The sequence below is a fragment of the Dreissena polymorpha genome, chromosome 4, assembly GCF_020536995.1.
Source record: "Dreissena polymorpha isolate Duluth1 chromosome 4, UMN_Dpol_1.0, whole genome shotgun sequence".
NCBI classification, from domain to species: domain Eukaryota; kingdom Metazoa; phylum Mollusca; class Bivalvia; order Myida; family Dreissenidae; genus Dreissena; species Dreissena polymorpha.
The window spans coordinates 80367628-80391570 of record NC_068358.1 but is presented as its reverse complement, the minus strand read 5'-3'; the positions used below and the strand labels follow the sequence as shown (position 1 = coordinate 80391570).

Below are 23943 nucleotides of genomic sequence, written 5' to 3'. Positions count from 1 at the left end.
CATTTTATTTTTAATATTAAACGTTAATGTCGTTCTATTTACACTGTCGTATAGAATAAAATGCAACATAAATTAGCTGTATTATGCGTAAAGCGGTAATTGAACATCTACTTATTCTTGCTTTGATACATTTTGATCGCTACATAATGCATTGTGTACTTTGAATTTACCTTCATCTTTTACAGCGTGTGCAGAGGGATCATATGGTACCAACTGTTCATTAACTTGCAGCGCATTTTGTAGCAACAATCGTCGATGTCATCATATAAATGGGACTTGCATTGATGGGTGTGCAGATGGATTTGACTTTTCAACTGACAAAACGTGTAATACCCGTAAGTGATGACACAAAAATACATTGCATCAAAAAATGTTTTTAAAGACCGGTTAATTATATGTCATGAAATACAGAGGTTGTCTCTTCGTTAAATGTAAATGCTTCCATGATAACAATGGAGAACCAGATAATTGATGTGCTTATTAAGCAGCAAAGGTGCTTGATACTTCAGTCTGTCAGTGTCGAACTGAAGCCATCTTGATTTTTTTATCCAATTTAACGTTTCTGTTTGCTACTGATTATTGTATCTGATAAAATTCTTGCGCATGACACTACTGCTGTATGGTGCTGTCTAATCCTTTCGGTTACGTGTAGGTATTAAATGTTTGCCAGTACAACTAACGGGCAAATGACATGGCGTATATCGAATAACTTATTTATTTATAGTACTTCTTCCGTTTTGTTTAACAAGATATTTGTGTTTCATTGAACCGTCACAAATTCGTATGTTGTAAGAACTTTATAGAAAAAAGACAACATAAAAAATAGATCACGCATTCCAAAAATATACATACAATTTGATTATTTTAGAGTTGACTCAAGTATGCAGTTCTACTTGCACATTAATAATTCTTTGACATTTACAGCATGTGCAATCGGATTGTATGGTCACAAATGCTCATCGACGTGCAGCGCTTTTTGTCGAAACAATCGATCATGCCATAATGTTTATGGGATGTGCCTTTATGGTTGTGAAGATGGATATAACTTTGTCACCGACAACAAGTGTAATACTAGTAAGTAATAAAAGAGTACCCCGTCTATTGTGACGGTATACATTGTGACGGAATGCAGATTTAGATGTTTAGATTGTTCGCGTTTCTGAAACAGTTTGTTTCAAATGTATACGTATGTAAATACGTCTGTTTTAAAGCTGGTATTGTTTACCAACAGCATCTCCGATCCGATTTTGAAAGTGTCCGAATACAAACGTGAAAAAAATACAATTTTGCTAACACGTCATTTGCAATAACATGCAAATTCATATTGTCTCATGTCTTCACCTTATTGTTAGATTTAGATGCAGTGGTATATGTTCTTTTAATAATATTGTAACACTTACAGAGTGTACAGATGGAATGTATGGTAGTGACTTTCTTGCTTTCATAAATGTTAATCGCGACATAATTTACGATGTGCTTCCTTGTTGTATAATGAGCCTTTATATTTTACAGCGTGTGCAGAGGGATCATATGGTACTAACTGTTCATTACCCTGCAGCGCATTTTGTCTCAACAGTCGTCGATGTCATCATTTAAATGGGACTTGCATTGATGGCTGTGCAGATGGATATGAATTTGTTACTGACAAAACGTGTAATACTCGTAAGTGTTGAAAACAAGGAGATTAAGTTAATTGCTATAAAATATTAAAATAGTCTGCCTCATGACTGTAAATGCGGACGATATGAAAATAAAATATTATTGTGTGTACGCTCCAATATAAAGTTAAATCAGATGTTTATATACATGTGTATTTGCGGTGTATGTTTCGTGTGCGTTTAATTTTGTAGCATCTTTACAAAATGCATTTCAAAAAGAACTAATGACTTATAAGTTATGCGAGTGCGTAACCTTCAAGCTAGTGATGGTTGATCGTTATCATTTGTCGCGAATATACAGTACTACATATGCTAGTTCGTATTGGATTAGTTGATATGGTGTCCGCCTAGCGACCGGGAGGTCAATGGTTCTATCCTTACTGTGAAAGCGTTTTTTTCGATCTCCCCCATAGACACCAAGTACTGGTTCTAGTCCCATGAAACGGACTCGAGAGCGTTTCAAATAAGAAGTAAGTAGTTTAAATGCAACCGAGCTAAACTATATAGGTTTAAACTTCTACATATGCCTTGAAAGAAATTTCTCAGGAATTTCCTTTACAGCCTGTGGTCACAGAAGGTATGGTCGAGATTGCTCATCCATCTGCAGCGATTATTGTCACAAAAATCAGTCATGTCATCACATAAATGGGACGTGTTTTAAGAATTTCTTAGAAAAGAGACAAAACAAAAAAAAAGATTGCGCATTAAGAAAACATACCTACACTTTGACTTTTAGAGTTTACACAAGTAAGGAGTTCTGCTTGCAGTTTACTAATTATTTTTCATTTACAGCCTGTGCAACGGGATTGTATGGGCACATCTGCTCATCGACGTGCAGCGCATTTTGTCGAAACAATCGATCATGCCATCATGTAAATGGGACGTGCCTTAATGGTTGTGAAGATGGATATAACTTTGTCACCGACAACAAGTGTAATACTAGTAAGTAATAAAAGAGTTCCCCGTCTATTGTGACGGTATACATTGTGACGGAATGCAAATTTAGATGTTTAGATTGTTTGCGTTTCTGAAACAGTTTGTTTCAAATGTATACGTATGTAAATACGTCTGTTTTAAAGCTGGTATTGTATACCAACAGCATCTCCGATCCGATTTAGTAAGTGTCCGAATACAAACGTGAAAAACAACAATTTTGCTAACACGTCATTTACAATTACATGCAAATTCATATTGTCTCATGTCTTCACCTTATTGTTAGACTTAGATGCAGTGGTATATGTTCTTTTAATAATATTGTTCTCATGTCTTAACCTTATTGTTAGAATTAGATGCAATGGTATATGTTCTTTTAATATTATTGTAACACTTACAGAGTGTACAGATGGAGTGTATGGTAGTGACTTTCTTGCTTTCATAAATGTTAATCGCGACATAATTTACGATGTGCTTCCTTGTTGTATAATGAGCCTTTATATTTTACAGCGTGTGCAGAGGGATCATATGGTACTAACTGTTCATTACACTGCAGCGCATTTTGTCTCAACAGTCGTCGATGTCATCATATAAATGGGACTTGCATTGATGGCTGTGCAGATGGATATGAATTTGTTACTGACAAAACGTGTAATACTCGTAAGTGATGAAAAAAGGAGATTAAGTTAGTTGCTATAAAATATTAAAATAGTCTGCCTCATGACTGTTAATGCGGACGATATGAAAATAAAATATTATTGTGTGTACGCTCCTATATAACTTCAAATCAGATGTTTATATACATATGTATTTGCGGTGTATGTTTCGTGTGCGTTTAATTTTGTAGCATATTTACAAAATGCATTTCATAAAGAACTAATGACTTATAAATTATGCGAGTGCGTAACCGTCACGCTAGTGATGGTTGATCGTTATCATTTGTCGCGAATATACAGTACTACATATGCTAGGTCGTATTGGATTAGTGGATATGGTGTCCGCCTAGCGACCGGGAGGTCACTGGTTCTATCCTTACTATGGGAGCGTTTTTTCGATCTCCCCCATAGACACCAAGTACTGGTTCTTGTCCCATGAAACGGACTCGAGGACGTTTAAAATAAGGAGTAAGTAGTTTAAATGCAACCGAGCTAAACTATATAGGTTTAAACTACTACATATGCCTTGAAAGAAATTTCTCAGGAATTTCCTTTACAGCCTGTGGTCACAGAAGATATGGTCGAGATTGCTCATCCATCTACAGCGATTGTTGTCACAATAATCAGTCATGTCATCACATAAATGGGACGTGTTTTAAGAATTTCATAGAAAAGAGACAAAACAAAAAAAAGATTGCGCATTAAGAAAACATACCTACACTTTGACTTTTAGAGTTAACACAAGTATGGAGTTCTGCTTGCATTTTACTAATTATGTTTCATTTACAGCCTGTGCAACGGGATTGTATGGGCACATCTGCTCATCGACGTGCAGCGCATTTTGTCGAAACAGTCGATCATGCCATCATGTAAATGGGACGTGCCTTAATGGTTGTGAAGATGGATATAACTTTGTCACCGACAACACGTGTAATACTAGTAAGTAATAAAAGAGTACCCCGTCTATTGTGACGGTATACATTGTGACGGAATGCAGATTTAGATGTTTAGATTGTTCGCGTTTCTGAAACAGTTTGTTTCAAATGTATACGTATGTAAATACGTCTGTTTTAAAGCTGGTATTGTTTACCAACAGCATCTCCGATCCGATTTAGTAAGTGTCCGAATACAAACGTGAAAAAAACAACACAATTTTGCTAACACGTCATTTGCAATTACATGCAAATTCATATTGTCTCATGTCTTCACCTTATTGTTAGACACAGATGCAGTGGTATATGTTCTTTTAATAATATTGTAACACTTACAGAGTGTACAGATGGAGTGTATGGTAGTGACTTTCTTGCTTTCATAAATGTTTATCGCGACATAATTTACGATGTGCTTCCTTGTTGTATAATGAGCCTTTATATTTTACAGCGTGTGCAGAGGGATCATATGGTACTAACTGTTCATTACACTGCAGCGCATTTTGTCTTAATAGTCGTCGATGTCATCATATAAATGGGACTTGCATTGATGGCTGTGCAGATGGATATGCATTTGTTACTGACAAAACGTGTAATACTCGTAAGTGTTGAAAAAAAGGAGATTAAGTTAATTGCTATAAAATATTAAAATAGTCTGCCCCATGACTATTAATGCGGACGATATGATAATAAAATATTATTGTGTGTACGCTCCTATATACAGTTAAATCAGATGTTTATATACATGTGTATTTGCGGTGTATGTTTAGTGTGCGTTTAATTTTGTAGCATCTTTACAAAATGCATTTCATAAAGAACTAATGACTTATAAGTTATGCGAGTGCGTAACCTTCACGCTAGTGATGGTTGATCGTTATCATTTGTCGCGAATATACAGTATTACATATGCTAGTTCGTATTGGATTAGTTGATATGGTATCCGCCTAGCGACCGGGAGGTCACTGGTTCTATCCTTACTGTTGGAGCGTTCTTTCGATCTCCCCCATAGACACCAAGTACTGGTTCTAGTCCCATGAAACGGACTCGAGAGCGTTTCAAATAAGAAGTAAGTAGTTTAAATGCAACCGAGCTAAACTATATAGGTTTAAACTACTTCATATGCCTTGCAAGAAATTTCTCAGGAATTTCCTCTACAGCCTGTGGTCACAGAAGGTATGGTCGAGATTGCTCATCCATCTGCAGCGATTATTGTCACAATAATCAGTCATGTCATCACATAAATGGGACGTGTCCTAAGGGTTGTGAAGATGGATATGACTTTAAGCAAAACGAAACCTGCAATACTAGTAAGTTTCGTAACAAGTCAAACGTTATAATCTTGAACAAAACTATATATTTGCCTCGAGTATTTGTTTACAATAAAGTCAATCAAGCAACGATATGACACTTCTTATTATACCATGTACAATTAATTGAAGCATGTGTCATTCCGCTTCCAGTTTGCAAAAACAGGACATTTGGTAAAAACTGTTCAATGAACTGCAACTGTGATGAATGCCATCATGTCAACGGTTCATGTGCCATGTTTAAACAGCAATGCGACACTGGATTCAAGATGGACAAAGATATCTGTCAACGTATGTTGTATTAAAATATATTACTTTGAAAGCTTGTTTATTATAACTACATATATAAGTGGCATAATTAAATTCTTAGATTAATTTTGCAGTCCCCCACTATAGGGTTTGCCCTGTCTGTTGGTCTGTACGTCTGTTGGTTTGGTCAAACTTTAACATTTGCCATAACTTTTGCAATATTGAAGATAGCAACTTCATATTTGGCATACATGTGTATCTCATGGAGCTGCACATTTTGAGTGGTGAAAGGTCAAGGTCATCCATCAAGGTCAAAGGTCAAATATATGGGTCAAAATCGCTCATTTAATGTACACTTTTGCAATATTGAAGCAAACAACTTGATATTTGGCATGCATGTGTATCTCATGGAGCTGCACATTTTGAGTGGTGAAAAGTCAAGGTCTTCCTTCAAGGTCAGAGGTCATATATGTGGGGGCATAGTGTTGTACAAACACATCGCTTGTTTTATCTATGTTATTCGCTCATCATGTATTATAATATAATATTTAATAAATGCAATCTCTACATTTTGATGTTAAAGTCCAGTTGTTAAAAAACAAAATCCTAAATACAAAGTTTTTCTCGGATTTTTCATCATGGGAAACACTAAACCAACGACGGAACGAGCGTGAATTGCTCAGTTACTTTTATTGCACCAATACGCTAAATGAAACACAGGAAATAGCAACTTCGATATATGTAATGATTTTCAAGGTCGGTCGTTCCTCATACTTAGTTGCTTAATTCTGTAAATACATCGCTTACATGATAGTTTATTATATATATTTAATTGATTGACCATATTATGTTGTATACTGATAAATTTATAGGGTTATGTTCACATATGTTTTTATTTGAAAAAAAAAACAACATGAAATAAATTTGCTGAAACAAGGGAAATATTTAAATAATTTCAATAATTATATTAAAAGGAAAAAGATAAACATCGCATTTTTCTGAAGTATGAGGTTTTTTTTTCAAATCTTTTACAATTTTTTTGATTTTTTCTCTTTTTTGCCGAACTGACAACAAGTCCATTAAAACTTCCCTAAATCGTTAAAATAAATCTCCGCTATTTTCGATACCAGAATAAAAAAAATAGCACGTGTATTATTCGATTCACGCGTGTCGTTTTTTCATTATGTTTTCAATTCTGACTACAAATGAAGCTTTTATTAAGATTGGTTTAGACGTTTGCGATTAAAGTTAGGATTAATGTGATGTTCGGCCAGCCATCCAACCGATTTAAACCTTAAATCTGTGAACGGACCGTTCCACGGCGCTGGTCCTAGTGAAAATGTTTGTATATGATAGTCTTAAGAAAAATGTGGAATTTCATTGTTTGCTTTATAAATGTTCCTTATCATAAACAGAGAATATTGAAGCTTCATCGAAACCATCCTCATCTTCTACTGGAGCAATTGGAGGTGGAGTTGCGGCTGCTGTAGCCTTCACAATTGTGATCATTATTGCTGTCGTTTTCTATAAACGGAGACGTATGAACAAGTAAGACGATAGGTACCCTTAGGCACTCAAGAACTTATTATACATAAATACTTCGTACATTTGCGTATGTAATTAAAAGTTTCTTATATGTTTACAACTTATTTTATATTTTACATTAATTTTCTGGAAATGTATATGTTCTTGTGTGTTTTATTATAATTTGTTGATCCTTATTTAAGCAACGGAGACAATCGAGAGTTTGTCAATGATATTGCAATGTTCTCGCCGACAGAACCACAATCTACTGTTAAGTCAGATCAACAGCTTAATTTGAAAACTGACTTACGTGGCAATATATACGCAAATGCAAAAGGTTTGTATTTATTCTTCAATCAAATATAATTGTGTCATGTCACAACTAACATGTATTGAGTACATTTGTAATTTGATCTAGTAAACAACTATTACGAGGCATAATTTATGCAAGTGATTCGGATGTGTACTGTTCTGATTGGGTTGTCTTCTTAATGCTAATTGTTTCAGTTATGGCGTATGTAATTAAAATTAATGCTCAGATTAAATCATTATCATCGTGTAAAACAAGCGAAGATACAGCCACAAGGATCGAACATAATGTTGGTAGGAATACGTTTGTGTGCACGTAAATCGCTTATCGAATAAGGTTCATGCATCTTCCTTTCGCAGATATTCAATCGGATTACTATGGCTTCAATGCCTTTGCTACTGGTATTCAACTGCATGAACTATGGACGTACATACGTGATAAAGACCGGATTGATTCTACTTATTTCGACGACGAGTTTAAGGTAATAGTTTTCTTTTAAAGAAACTTAACTCACAATACCTTTTGTAAAATAGTGTACGAAAACAATGTTGTACCCATAATTTAAAAATGGACGTGAATGCGTAATTTGTTAATAAAAGCTGATAAAACATACGTGGAGTTTTACTAAGTCCTTTTTTTTATTTCATGCATTATTAGAAAAGCTTTTATCATTATTATGTATATTTCAGAGCACCGCATAAAATGGAAGTTGTAACATTATAATATACGTTTTTGCATTATAATTTTATATTGTATTCTCACTAAGAAATTACCTGCTGGTTTGATTCGAAAGCACGACGTCGCATCTGCTGCGTGTAATAAAGGCAAAACCCGTTACAAGGATTTGTATGCATGTACGTGCTGGCAACATACAATATATGTATATTATAATTAATTTTATAGACGTACTTGATTCTTAAAACTTCACATTACGCAAACAACAAAAAAGGGAAATAACGTATATAAAATGATCTTCGCACTTTTTTTAAAATATCATGGTGGGTTGAAATTATAAATTAAAATTATCGCATCTAAATTGCAGCTTTCGCAAACTTTGTTTTGTCCTGTTTCAGTTGAAATGCAGTTACACTTATTTAAAAGAATATTGAATAAAAATGCAATATGCCGTTATGCAGTTATGAATCTGATAATTTTTGATTCCAGATGACGATTCGCGAGTTGTCCTGACAAACGCGTGTCCAGATGATTCCGACTACATCAATGCCAGCTATATACATGTAACTACGTACAATGTCTCTTATATGTTTAATGACACAGTTGGAAAATATTTCGATCAAAACATATCAATATTTAAACTAAACATAAATATAAATATTAAATAAAATAAATTAATAAATGTGCTTATTTCAGGGTTTCGATAAATTGAAGAAATTCATCGCAAGTCAAGGTAATCATGTATTTTATAATTCGGTATATTAAAAAATTAGCGATAATAATTGCAAGCATGAAATGAATTGCATTAAACTATCTATATAAATGATTGGCGTAATGAATGCTATGTTACAATCCTTTTTGCAATAACCCCGTTTTGTAGAATAATAACATAAACTATGTTAATAATTTACTCTTCTAGGCCCTACTCAGAAAATGATTTCTGATTTTTGGCGTATGATTTGGCAACAGAAGGTTGAGAAAATTGTCATGCTTACGAATCTCATTGAACTTGGAACGGTATGTTTTGTTATTAATGTTGTTTTCTCAAACGTCGAAAAATTTCTGTTATCATTGCACATATGACGTATATGTCATAATCGACCAGCGCATGTCAGCGTAGTCTGGCCAGGAGCTCCCTACCCCGCCATAAAAGCATGAACGGTTTCGTGGTCTCTTAAGTGGACCAGGTAGCCCTGACCAGACAGCTCGGACAATTTACGTTCTTGCGTCGTTTCTAAAAAATAGTCTGTATGCACTTTCAGCGTTTTCATTTCATAGCAACTGCTGAAGCGAAACATATACCATCTATCTCCATCAGTTCCGTATCATATTTAAATATTGCAAACACTTTTTTGGTTTGCCATTTTGTGTACGAATTCTTGTGGTGTTTGTATATGTGTATGAAGGTATATGCGAAATCAGAGTTTGAAATATATCAATGAAAAAAAATCTATTAAAATATGAATTCATGTCCAAACTGAATTCAAATGGCTTCGACATGTACCGCGTTCATTTTATAATGTTCCATACAAACAAAAAACGGTCGATTAGCAAAATTATTAAAACATTTTAATGCCAGTTTACTATGAAAAAATATAATCTATGAAAATAAAAAATATTTTAAACATTGAGAAACATTTAATTTATTAAGTAGTGCATTAAATGAATAACTTACCTCTCAAAACGGCAACTGAAACCAGTTAAAAATATAATTTGTATTATACGCCTTATAATTAGTATATTGCCAAACGAAGGTCTTAAAATAATAATGATGGTTTATAATTGAACTGATGATATTTTCTTCGTGTGTGAGTCACACAAACTTAAATAAGTTAAAGACTCAACAGGTGAACATTTCTTTAAAGCAACAAACACTAAACTTTTTTACATTATTTTTTTTGTAGCTTAAGTGTCTTCAGTATTGGCCAGAAGATATAAACGGTGAGTGCAAACACGGTGGCGTTCTTATCAAGTATGCCGGCATCAAGGAAACATTCGACTACAAAATCAGATCACTTGAAATCACAATGGTACGTTAATGCACACTTTTCAATTCAAACGTCGTTCTACAAACGAAGCAAAGAACTAGAAAGTCTGTTTGACGGACCACGAACACAAGCTGAATAATAAAACGAATGAATAATTATAGTGCGCACGTTTTATAAACAGACACAAAGCCTATTTGAAACAATATTTTGTGAAATATGTTAAATTAAAATGTGAATGTCATTGTGTAATGTATGCGCATCATTGTCTTACCAGGATGGTGAGACCAGGCGCCTCAACCAATTCCATTTTATGTCCTGGCCAGATAAAGATGTTCCAGATACAACCTGGTGTCTTGTGGATTTTTGGAGAGCTGTTGCTAAGTTCGACGACACCAACACATCCCCCATTCTTGTACATTGCAGGTTAGTTGTTTTTATTAAAAAGATGTTTATAATTTATTCACTTTTATCGCATGCAATGCATTGGCTCCCTTGAAATCGACAATTACAAATAATGGAAACAACATTTCAATTTATGCAAACAAGTGTTCAATATTTCATTTAAAAGGTAATAACTCTGAGGCAGTTTAAGTATTCTGAACTCAATATCTGTTTAGTTGGTTGTGTTCTTCCTTCTCTTTATTAATATTTTGATAACAATACAAAAGAAATATTAAAGCCATAAAATTCCAAACCACAACATTCAGTGAATCTGAACAAAACTGTTTATATCATTTTCTGATTGGACCTGTAAGCACACAATGATCGAAAAAAACAAAATTTTAAGCTCAAACGGTCGTATCTTGCACTGTATCTCCGCTAATAACCATCATTATACAATTAAGCAATGTTTACATTAATGACTTGAACAAAACCCGAACCATAACATTTTGCTCGTGTTCATTATTATTTAGAGTTATTTTTATTTAATCGTCAAGAAATCTTTTAGAAGACGCCGTTTATTTACCGTTTCGTGTTTAGCTCTAAATATGTCACGGTAACATTGGTTACATATTTTAAATGATATTTTAGTGCGGGTGTTGGCCGCAGCGGAACGTTTATCGCTCTGGACAACTTGATTGCACAAGCACAGATTGAAAACTGCGTCAGACCTCTCCATGTGGTTGAAGCTTTACGGCAACAAAGAGTGAACATGGTCCAAACAAAGGTGTAATACACTTGGCAATCCACAAAATGTATACTTGTTGCTTGAATAATAGATGTTATTTTAATGTTTTTTTTTTATTTTCAGTATATACAACTTTAATCTATTATTTATTATGGGAATATGAACGATAATGTTTCAAATGAACAAATGAAAACGTTAAACACAAGCTCCAGATAAATCGTCGGAGGAGTAATTCTTGTTACCACCACCTGGTATTAAACGTTATGTGAATAAAAACACTAAATGTATAAGTATTACATGCGCAATAATTTTGTACATACTTCCGATACCTTTCCCGTAATATATTTTACCAGGAACAGTACAAATACCTGCATGAAGCTTTGGCAGAAGCCCTACTGATTGGTACGCATCACTGGGTTACAAGGCAGTTTGAAAGTGTCTACAACTTTATGATTGGAAAAGACATTGAGACGTCGAAGACACGAATCGAACAGCAGTTCGAAGTATGTTTTTTATATTTAACTGTCATTTTGGACGGATTGTGTTTTACGCATTGATATTGCACAATGCGGTCGTAAAGTGACATAAACTCACGACTGTGACGTCATTAAACTACCCACGTGAAATAAACACCCATTGCTGCATTACGTAAGAACATACACATACCGTAGCAATACGGTTTACTTTTTGCATGTAAAATTTTAATATGAAATTGTCAATCGAAATTGATACGATAATTAGGCGTCATTGGAATTGTGTGATAATTTCCAAAAATATTCTGTTGTTTGTGTCAGCAACATAAACGATGCAGCGAGCGTTAATAATTTAGCCGAATCTTTCTGTTAGATCAGAACAGAACCATACTTTGTAATTAAACTAGATTTTATAAAGACAGATTATTATAAAACTATGCCATTTAAAGGTATTAATACCTTCTCACCATTGGGCGCAGTAAACATGCATAGCGATATTATTTTTATATCATTAACTGATCTTTGTTTCTTCGCATAGAATATAAGTCGTTGGAAATAGAAATAAATCAATATCATTTTCAATATAATTTTACTACACACTGTTTAAGATTGCATGTGTTACATATAATAAACAAATCAACGATTTGTTTTCGCTTTGTCTTTCACAATTATTTATTATAATGTATTTTTAATTATATTTCAAATTTTCTATTTCTTTCCCTAGTGATTTAAACCTTTAGAAAATAATTCTTTGGAATGTAAAGCCTTAAAAACAAAAATAGTAATGCAAAAAAGGGAGAAATAGTCTTTACGGATTAAACAGTAAAACATGTGTTTCTGTTCAACGGAAACAGGTATAAGCAAACAATAAACGTCTAGAAATTGTAACTTTGTCTAAAAACAACAACAAAACACATAAACAAAAATTATGCAAATTGTTGGTCATTTTATTATAATTTAGCGATTGCGTTAACAATAATTGAAAAGGTGATAACACGTGAATTTGCTAAACCTTTAACAACTGGTTAATTTTAAATGTCATGCCAATCTTAATATTTATAATCACATAACCACTGTTTCTTAAAACAAATAAATCTGAATCGGAACTTGACAATTGATTTTACAATCAAAGGAAAATAACCACTCAAGCGCTTCTGTCAAACACATACATTGATTTATTCTGTAATTGCAATTTATTTATACAAATAATGAAGGCTTCTTTTCATTTACACTACGTATGTAAACTTCAAAGGTCTGTTCACACTAAGCATCTCTTTTATCTTGTACTTTAATGGTACGTTATATCTAACGAAGATATAATATCGTTTGTTATTCATTTATATTATACATGTAACTAAAGATATTTTACCTTAAGAGTATACTATAATTAAACACATAAAACTTAACATGCCGATGAATTCGTAGAATGGTTTAATTCAAAACATGCATGAAGCATAACATTAAGCATAAGCTTGATATTCCGTATACAATGTTAAAACCTTTCTCACATCTATATAGTAAAGGTAAAACAATTCTCCACTTTACTAACCAAAATACTATGTATGTCAATGACTTCTATTATATAGATAACATTAACATGTGTTGCAAATGCATCTTGTTCATTTCTGATTGCATAATTGTGTTGCTTTTCGTAGTTTTCATTCCTTTACGCAATTCAATGTGTTAGACAAAAAAATAAACATTAGAAATAATTAAAATAAAATGATGGTTGGGCGGGTACAAGAGTCTACCAAGGTAAAGCATTCGATTGCTTTACACTTTCCACGTTCAGTTTATATACTTAACGTTAATCACATAACACATCCAACAATTTTACCACCAATTAAATCGCGAATAATTTTATTTTCTGTTTATTAGATAGATTTATTTCAGTATATAAAATACATGTAGCATGGTACACAACATAATTAAAAATTTCAACACATCATGAAATACAAATGCAAAATATCACAGATCACCTAAAGACTAGAGCTTAAAAGCAATTTGATAGCAATCGTTTTTGGTAAGAACTACATAATTATTGCTTCCGTTTATATAATGTATTAACATATAAAATTGGTGGATCAAATATTAATTACTATCTTAGTGTACCAGGGCATGTACTCACATACCCAGGATAGCACAAAAAAGGGAATGGGAATTCCCCTCATTTCCATTGTGGTCCTGGTAAATGATGACATGTCCTAGCAAGGCACAACAACTTTGTTCATAAAGATGGTAAACTTAGCAAATTAACATTTGATTAAAAATACACATGATTTTTATAATAATAAACACCACAGGGAGATTACATGCTTTATTAATAAAACTACAAGCTATTTAAAATATGCTTTTTACTGCAACCTTAAATGTCTGTAAGTTGGTGGAATCTTTTATATCAAATGGTAAGCTGTTCCACAAAGAACATCCCTTATATGAGAAGGACTTTTTGCCAAACACTTTTACTTTCGGGATACTGAAACATGACCCTTTGCTAAATCTAGTATTATGGCTATGAACAGTACTGGCTAGTATAAAATTTTCATTCAAGTAAGTAGGGGCAGAACCTGAGTATATTTTAAATACATGGTTAAGAATAATCTGTTCTACTCTTTTTTCAACAGGTAACCAGCCCAACTGAAGAAAGTATTCTTAATTGATGTGACTTCCTTGATCTAGTTTGAAAATAAACCTAATGATCTTGTTCTGCGTGACCTGGAGTCATCAATGACATAATTTACATTTTTGTAGTATTTAATGATAAAAACATTTCCTTTCTGTATAGGATCTTAAGTCCTGCATTTGCCTTCTTAATGAATGATGTAACCATACTTTCAAAACTTAAACATTGATCTAAAGTAGCACCCAAATATTTGACTGAGTCGGTGTGCTGTATGACTGTACCATTGCACGAAAGAAATATTAAGGTTAGGCTCCTTCTTTAACTTAGGTTTCGAGCCAAATAAAATTGATTCTGTTTTACTCAGGTGTAAAGACAATTTATTGTCAACTAACCAGTTACTAACTCTTTCTAGATCCTGTGCTAATAAACACTCAATATCAAGTTTGGACTTGCCAGACACCAGTATAGCAGAATCATCGGCATATAATAAAGGCTTATTGTTGACAACTCCTGCCACGTCATTCACATATATTAACAAGCAACAATTCGTTGAATTGATATGCCCCGCCAATATGCTTCTGGACAAAAGTGTTATATTTGACACTCAAAAAAGCATTTTTTTCAAGATACAAAGGGCCATAACTCTGTTATTAACAGATCGTGTACAATGACATTTGGCGTGCATCATCCTCTTATCCATATATATATACTCATACCAAGTTTCAATGAAATCCGCCAAAGCACTTCCAAGATATGGCTCCGGACGGACGGACGGAAAGACGGACGGGCGGAAAGACGGACGGACGCACAACGCATAAACCAAAACCTTCCGCCAATGGCGGTGGATAAAAATAGCAGAGGCCCAAGTATTGAGCCTTGGGGCACACCACAAGTTACATTTTCCAATGATGATTGTATACCAGAAACATCAGTACATTGTTTACGACTAGATAAGTATGATTTGAACCATCTAATAACATCAGTGGAAAACCCTATCATTTTCAGTTTATCAAAAAGTACAATATGGTCAACAGTATCGAACGCTTTTTGCAAATCGAGTAGAACCATGCCAATATAATTACCCTTATCTAAGTGTGTCGGTTGAGAAAGATCTCCTAAAACCTGACTGAAACTCATACAATAACTTCTGCTTATTCAGATAGTTTTCTACTTGGTCATAAACTATTCTCTCAAGTATTTTTGAAACTATACACAAAATTGATACAGGTCTGTAGTTGCCAACATCATTTTTATTCCCGTTTTTATACAATGGAACAACTCGTGCAGCTTTAAAGTCATCAGGTACAACACCTTGTATTACAGATAAATAAATGACATGAGTAAGTGGACAACAAATAAAAGAAGCTCCATCTCTTACAAAACGTGATGAAATACCATCTGTTGCTTTACTGGCATTAAGTTTATTTAGGTACTTAAGTACATTGTTTTCTGTAACAGAAGAGAAAGAGCAACTGTTTCGAAAAACCCCTTTTTTAAAATAAAAAGCAGACACGAAATCTTTGCCGAATGTTCCTAAAGGTTTTGGCAATTTACTCACAAGTTTAGATGCTACTGTTGTAAAAAAAACTATTAAAATGGTAAGCCACTTCCATCTTGTCAAAAATAATGTCACCATTAATGTTCAAATCAATATTTCCAGAGGTACATTTTTTTTTTGGATGGCATACCTAGTTCTTTAAGTGAATTCCACAAGTGTTTGGAATCATTTTCATTTTCAATGATAGAATTTTTTAAAAAGTCCCTTTTTGCACAAAATATAAGATGCTGAGCCTTATTTTTAAGACATTTAAAATGATCACAATACTCAGCTAATTTTACTTTTTTATAAGTATAAAAAGATTTATCTCTATCTTTAATAAATTGTAAAATTTTATTTGTGACCCAGGGCTCAGTTCTTTGCTTAATACTAACAACTTTCACAGGAGCAAGTTTATTTCAGTTGATAACCAAAAGTGCAAATTACGCGAGGGGACAAAGCGCAGTAATTGCAACTGGACTAGTAAACGACCATATTGGAACTCAAAGTAAGAAGATTTAAAGAAATTATGCGAAAAAACTATTTATATATATTACATATATCTCTAAAAACCATAATTGCTGAAACCTGCCGAAATGTTATCTTGACATTGACAAAAGTTATATAATCATAAAAACGTGTTCAATTTTACGACTCTGCATCATAAGTCCTTATCTATATTGATGCATATGATGCCATATTTTCAATTGTTTAATATAATGTTACAGACGAAGCCATGATTATCAAGGCGACAGAGACTAAGCCGCAGTGCATTGTCTTATCAGTATGTTGGCTTTGTGTATAACTTTCAAAAGTTATGTGATATTGCACAATGCATTTTGATACGAATGAATAATACGCTTTCTCATAACATACTTCAACAACATGTTACATGAACCATTTCTTTGATTAAAGGCACTTGGAGAGAGCAGAGCGTTTATAGCATTGACTTCCTTACATGATAACACTGCAGAAAATGTCTGGTCTCTTGTTGAGAAGCAGGGGTGTAAAACAATGATCGAGTTTTCAAATCGTTCAGAAGGATCGCATAAGGTAACATACACTTAATCCAGACTATCCATACCTTAAACCATCTGAAATAATTTCAAGTTGAAGTCATAAGAAAGTAAGTTTCGTTTGTTGGTGTTTCTGCGTATGTTTTTTCTCTCAATCCAACTGTATAATTCAAACTTATACGTAAAGCATCGACGCCTAAAACATGGGAAAATGTATTTTATTAAACATATTTGAACAACACTTATTTCTTATGTTAGGCGGATACTTACCATGGTCAGAAAGAGGGCGGGCGTTTCGGAAGATATTACGTCAACTTAACCGAGGAAAGAAACGATCGCGGCTTTGAGGAGAGAACATATTCCTATAAAGAAGACACAGTAACAATATTCTAATTTTTAAATTGTTAATTGTATGTTTTTGATTTAGGGTTATTTTGGAAATACTATAGGGATTATAATACCTCAGTGTTAAAAGTATAGCTTAAATGATTGATATGAAACTGATGTACGGAACAAATTAGTTAATTTAAATGTATATTTAACTACAGAAAGGTAGCAGTCTAAAGACTTTTAAACAGTTCTACATGCCTGGTATGAATAAAGACCCGGAAAGACAGTCCATGCTTGATCTAATTGAGGCGATATTGACATGGCAAGGTCAGCTCTCGACCGACACACCGATATTGATTAAAGATGGGTAATATGCGTTAGTAGTAGTATTTAGATTTTGTTTTAAATCACAATTACACCGAAAATATGTTTAATAATATTTGAAGAACATGGTTGCTTGTCAATTTCGTGTACTTAAAAGCAAAATGAATTACCTTATCAAGCCATACTGTGAAATATGTGACATGAAACCTGAAGCGGACTGAACAGGCTAATCTGGGACGACACTTACGCGCATGCATTAAACCATCTTTTCACATAGCGTGGCTCAAATATATTTTGCAAGAAAATTCATATATGTGCCCAGCGTTAGAATATTTTTTGTTTTGAAACGGATTTAGAATTTTGGGAAAACCCATTGATAGGCATGTTCACTACCAACTCTTTAGCGTAATACAGACATTAGCATATGTTTGCATATTTAATTTCATTTACAACATTGTCATCAGAATTGTATCTTTAAACCAAATAATTTATTAAATGTTGTGACCATTTCAGTTCGAACTTTCACAGAAGCGGCCTAGTTGTGGTATTGTTGAGCGAGATATGTCGCATTGTGACGCACGACGGACAAATAAACCTTGTTGAAACAGTTGTATCAATGAAGCACCAAGAGAAGCATATTATCCATAGCGCTGTATGATATTTACCAGTATTTGATGTATATGGTATTTATACAAATACTGTTGTTGGCAATTACGAATCTAATAGTCATTTTAAAAAAAATTATAAATGTATTTCAAGATCGGTTGACTTCACGTTTTACATTATGTCTCTTTGTTTCAGTCTAATAGATAATATGTGGTATTTTAAACAAAGCATGTTTGTTAATTTACATAATCGGAAGAATTTGCTGAAGATTTGTTTAAAATCTAAAACATTTCGTGTAAGTAATGTGTTTTTGAATGCTTTTAGGCTCAACTGAGGATCTGCTACGACGCAATTTTGGACTACGTTCAGAAACCAGGAATCTATCAAAATTTCTAAAAGCACGGAATAAACACGACGTGTATGCATACTCTTTGATAAAGATATGGCTTTCTGTTTATGATGACTGTGACGTCCATGTAGTGTTAAGTTACAACATGGATGTGAATTTATTGATTTTGTATGTTCTTAAACAATGACAAAATAAATGTATGTTTTATTTAATGCAACCGGATGAAATATTGACACAAATAATGTTGATAATTCCCCATAGAGCTCCATGTTACGAACATTATGCTTTTTTTATTGTTTTGATTACTTTTAGAGCTGGACATCAGTTTGTAAGGTAATGCATACTCAAAATAAATAAATAAAGTAATTTGAACTAAATACAACATAATAAAACCGCACTTTTGATATGCATTGATGACATTAAGTAAATTAAGCAGTGTTCTTCAATAGTTTAAAGTTTGCTGTTTTGATAGCTGGTAACAAATAAATGTACCAACAAAGTTTTCTACAGTTACCGTATCTTCATTAAGTACATACATGAACAGTATTATATATCATGTGCATGTATATTCATCGGAAAATGACGTTTAAATAAACTATTTTATAAAGTGTCAACGTAAGTTATGAAGCTGTAAGAAGTGTGTCTCGTTTATTTCTTCGCCGTATTTTTTTATTCATTGATGTCGACGCTTTATTATATTGTGTTATTATATATAATTTAAGGGGTTTGTTTCATCAAATTATTAACATTCAAAATAATAATAATAAAGCAAGGAAAATTGGTTCGTCTTTCAAGTGATTTGGATCGGGAACCTTTAGGAGAAAATCTTACGCTTTACCACTGCAGCTCTCAAATCAGCAAAGTTTTAACAATGTGCTAGAAATACATTTTTTATCTATGAGGCATAAGCGTCATTATTTGGAATGTGGATTCAATATAAACAAACCTTTTGTTCGTATTTAGAAGTGTTATATTGCTTGATTAAATGCACACTGTCGTTTTTGAATATATCACTTTGTTTTGGAAAATGTTTATTGTTGTCATGTGAATGTTTATTACAGCGTATTATTTGCGTGTAGCGTATGACGTTTTGTTTATGCCTTGTGGTTTTTATTAATGTTCATTCATCTTTTTTTGTTTGGATCATAAACATAGATAAGTATACTTTGGTTATAAGTGCATATGTATCTAAAAGGTTTGACAAGTTTGATAAACTGTACCCGTTCAATAGCAGTATTGGAAAGAAACACGAAACCACCTGATTGGTAAATGTATTTTATTCACCAACATATACCAACACATATGAAACTCAAAATGGTGGCAATATCCTATTTGAAATAAAAACATATAGTTTATAGTTGTGTAATGTTTTAATAATATTGTGCAGTTAATCTATTTTTAACCGTTTTCATTTAAATCAAGAACTATCATAAACTATTGTCCAACAAACGTAAATAATAATATGTATGCTATTGCAGAAATGGCTGTGTGCAAATTACATGTATTTAGTCAAAATCGAATGTTGATTGCGAAATTGCTGAACGTTTGAATGATAGAGTAACTCTATATTGTACTATTCTTATCTTGTGTTAGTGTAATTTTATTTATTGATGTAATAAGGTGCTTATGTCCATTGTTGATTTGATAGTGTTTTTATTTGTTGAGTTTGTTTGCACAGACGGATGTCCTGTTTATAGTGTTAAAATCGTTATAGTGTTTATAGTGTTAAATAAAGAGACAATAGATAAATGACTAAAAATCATTTTAATATATTTTGCACTTTACATAACATAACTTTGTATCATATGCCATACCCTGTTTCCCATGTTATATAATATATTTTTAATTACACATGTGTAATACAACATTCTTAAGCGTTTTCATTGGCTTAGTTATGGTTTATTGACCAATCGCATTTTGTTATTTTGCTGAAATGGCGTTGCAACGTCAAATGACGTCATGAAATTCAAACAACATTCGGAATTTATCATTATGTTTGCGTAAATATTTATTTAATTTGCTCATTTAAAAGCATGTGATAAACAGGATCTCGCCAAAGGCTCGCTTACTAACAAAATTCCTGAATTCGTTTAATAAAATATGGTATGATATGACAACTCGTGCCAGATCCTATATATCTAATGTTGTAGCATACATATAGTACATATCATCTCACGCATCGAGAAATCTTTTAATATGGCGAATCAAAGTTTAGAAACAGCCGAAATATGATGATGAGGAGGAGGAGGAGGATGATGATGATTATTATTATTATTATTATTATGATGATGATGATGATGATGATGATGATGATGATGATGATGATGATGATGATGATGATGATGATGATGATGATGATGATGATGATGCTGCTGCTGCTGATGATGATGATGATGATGATGATGATGATGATGATGCTGCTGCTGCTGCTGCTGCTGCTGCTGCTGATGATGATGATGATGATGATGATGATGATGATGATGATGATGATGATGATGATGATGATGATGATGATGATGATGATGATGATGATGATGATGATGATGAAGACGACGACGACGACGGCGACGACGATGATGAAGAAGACGACGACGACGGCGACGACGATGATGATGATGATCATGATGCGACAATGACACCAAGTAAATTAAACGTTAATCATATAAATAACTTGATGTTATGACATATAATAAAGCGTTTTTTAAGTTTATCATTTATTTACAAACTATAAAATATATTTTCTATTTCAATTCGACGTGCGGCGATATCGGGCAACATACCAGGAGAAACCAATACGTTACGAACAAAGAAGATATTACCTAATAACATCCCGCTCAATTTGTAAGCGTCAACCTCGGCACAATTACACTGTCTATTCATAATGAAGAAGTAAAATTCGCTGCGTTATTGTGTTTGGCTTCCGTTCCGATGAATTGTTACGAACATTGATATTTGCGCTTCGAGGGTTATATTGGTCTTAACTTCCTTGTCACATTCCTTAGATTGTTCCACTTACAAGGAGAAATGGCAGTATTAAGGGAATACCTGTTTTTTATAAGCGGAGTATATATGATATTATGCGGGATCAACGGTAAGTACTTAAAATTATTGTCTATTTTAAAATAATCAAATCTGTCGAAATAGTGGGCAAATATTAACTTTACACTTTTCGCGATAAATCGCGGGGTTGGATGTTTGCGTTCTTTGTAACGATTTTCTCTTATTTTAATTTAAGTTAATTTACAGTAATTCATGTGATTTACCGATCTCTATTACATGCGCTCGCGATAGCTAAGACGCGCGTACGCAATTGATAGCTGGGGATGGTGTAGTTTTCCCTCAAAGGCTAAAGTAAAACCTTTGTAAACACTTTAGGAATAATTTTTTTTAACACAAATCTTCATGCATACTTGTTCAGAAAATGGTTTTCAAATATATAATTCGTGAGTTCGAAAAGGTTCCGGCCGTTTGAAACCTGGCTGCTGAGCAGTTGGGTTATCAAAAAGATAATAATATATAAATAATAATATAAAAAAAGATTACCATCGCTTGAATTTCTAAGGTGGACGCTTTAGAGCATTTTACTCGTGTTTCAATTCGGTAGGAAAGTGTCATTATCGCATAAATTGTTCTTAAACAAAAAAATCAACTTAGTTTTACACATGTAAGGCAGGCCATATACATTTTTTTAGCAGAAAAAAGTATGCATTTCATTTAGACAAGCAGACAGTCTTGATTGTTTTTTAATGCGCTTCTTTTAAAAATCGTAATCGGAAACAATAAACAAGCGTTTGTAATGCTTTTCATAAATTATCAAGCTAGCACGTTATTTATTTAAAAAGCGTTTACTGTCTTATTTCATATGACACTGTCTGAAGTGATAATGTCATCACTTTTAAGTTCTTGGGCACTAAACCTTTTCTCTTGCTTTAATAATAATGTTATTTTTCCACATATTATCTGTATGTTATGAATACCTTAAGTTACTCATATAAAACGGAAATGTCAACAAGTCCCTTTATACCATATGCACGTATATAAATATTTCCTTATTAAGTCTCTTTTTTTATTCAGTAACACTTTTGATATCAGATACATCCAACAGGTACAGTTCCTCACGAAGTATAAAGCGAGCAAAGGTACACTCATTTAAGTCAGACTGACAGTTTGTTTCTTCTTGTACAATGTACATCGTCAACATCACATAATAAAAGCAGTACAGTGTCAATTTTGAGGGGAACACAGTTTTACACATATTTACAAATCATTTACTAAGCTAACAAAGTTGCCGGAGAACAAATTAAAAATAACACAAAAAAAGAAGAAAAAGAAGATGAACATTTTTAGCATTCTTGCGTTAATAATAGATGTTCGTACTTTAAGTGAACATTGTAAAGTGTAAGGATTTTATGTGATCGTTTCAGCTCATTACAGTTGAGTTATTGACCTGAAACGGTTTTAAGAAAGATATATCAACAACTACTTAACATATCGTATCATTGTATAAATGGATTTTGTTGTACCGTATGCAAATTTTTGTATAAAAGATATGTGGGACTTCTAAAAATGAAATACAACAGAAATCAAAAATGATTATCCTGATAATTAAGTGGCCTAAAGGGACCTATATTGAACATAAGAGACACATTCTAAAGACTATTAAGCGGTATATACGTCGTGGTCTAACTATTAAGTGGGCGCATACTTATTGATAAAAATTATGACTATGATGTAGAAATTAATAAGTTTATTTATATGTCGAAATTATGCTGTTTATTAAAAATATATTATTTTGCATGTTTAAACGTACATACATACATTATCATTTATACAAAATCATTTATATGTTTCTAACCATTCAAAACGTTATTATTATATGTGCACATGTTTTTATCTATTTCACAAAAATTGATTGATAATGTTTTAATTAATTAGAATATCCTTAATAACCTTTCTTTATTTCAAAGTATTGCTTTCATTATATACCGATGCTAATTGTCTGCACTTTAAAAATCATTAATGAGATTAACATTCTGTTTACCTAAAACAAGGGCGCAAAATGTTTTATCTTAACATCTCATAACTATTTCTACGTTGGTTAAATGTGTAATTGGGTTATGAAACTTTGGAGTGTTTGTAGTGAGATATAAAGACAACATTTCCGGACTATTAAATTGTGTACATGCATTTCTGAGAAACAATCCACTTTGTCGTTTTATGTGAAGATTATTTTTTTTTGGAACGACAAAACATAAGCGGAACGTTAGATTTTAAGATTAATGTATTCTTAAATGTTTGAGCCAAATTATTGCACGGAGGCACTTCGC

General features: G+C 32.9%; 1 protein-coding gene across 5 annotated transcripts; it reads left to right on the top strand.

Moving 5' to 3' along the window:
• The first annotated feature begins 941 nt into the window (after positions 1-941).
• On the top strand, positions 942-20460 carry LOC127876989 (receptor-type tyrosine-protein phosphatase epsilon-like). 5 transcript variants are annotated; one of them, XM_052422554.1, is made up of 26 exons: positions 942-1074; positions 1513-1662; positions 2451-2600; positions 3102-3251; positions 4037-4186; positions 4628-4777; positions 5334-5483; positions 5637-5774; positions 7148-7280; positions 7460-7593; positions 7926-8047; positions 8333-8420; positions 8731-8804; positions 8938-8974; positions 9161-9258; positions 10146-10271; positions 10504-10652; positions 11262-11397; positions 11712-11861; positions 16415-16499; positions 16720-16775; positions 16907-17044; positions 17266-17385; positions 17556-17704; positions 18175-18313; positions 18592-20460. In XM_052422554.1, the coding sequence occupies exons 1-26, from the start codon at positions 1014-1016 to the stop codon at positions 18661-18663; spliced, it is 3105 nt and encodes a 1034-aa protein (XP_052278514.1). In that variant the 5' UTR covers positions 942-1013; the 3' UTR covers positions 18664-20460. The 5 variants fall into 5 exon arrangements, with proteins under 5 accessions (XP_052278514.1, XP_052278516.1, XP_052278518.1 ...); XM_052422556.1 differs by lacking the exons at positions 1513-1662; positions 2451-2600; XM_052422558.1 differs by lacking the exons at positions 3102-3251; positions 4037-4186.
• Positions 20461-23943: the final 3483 nt, after the last annotated feature.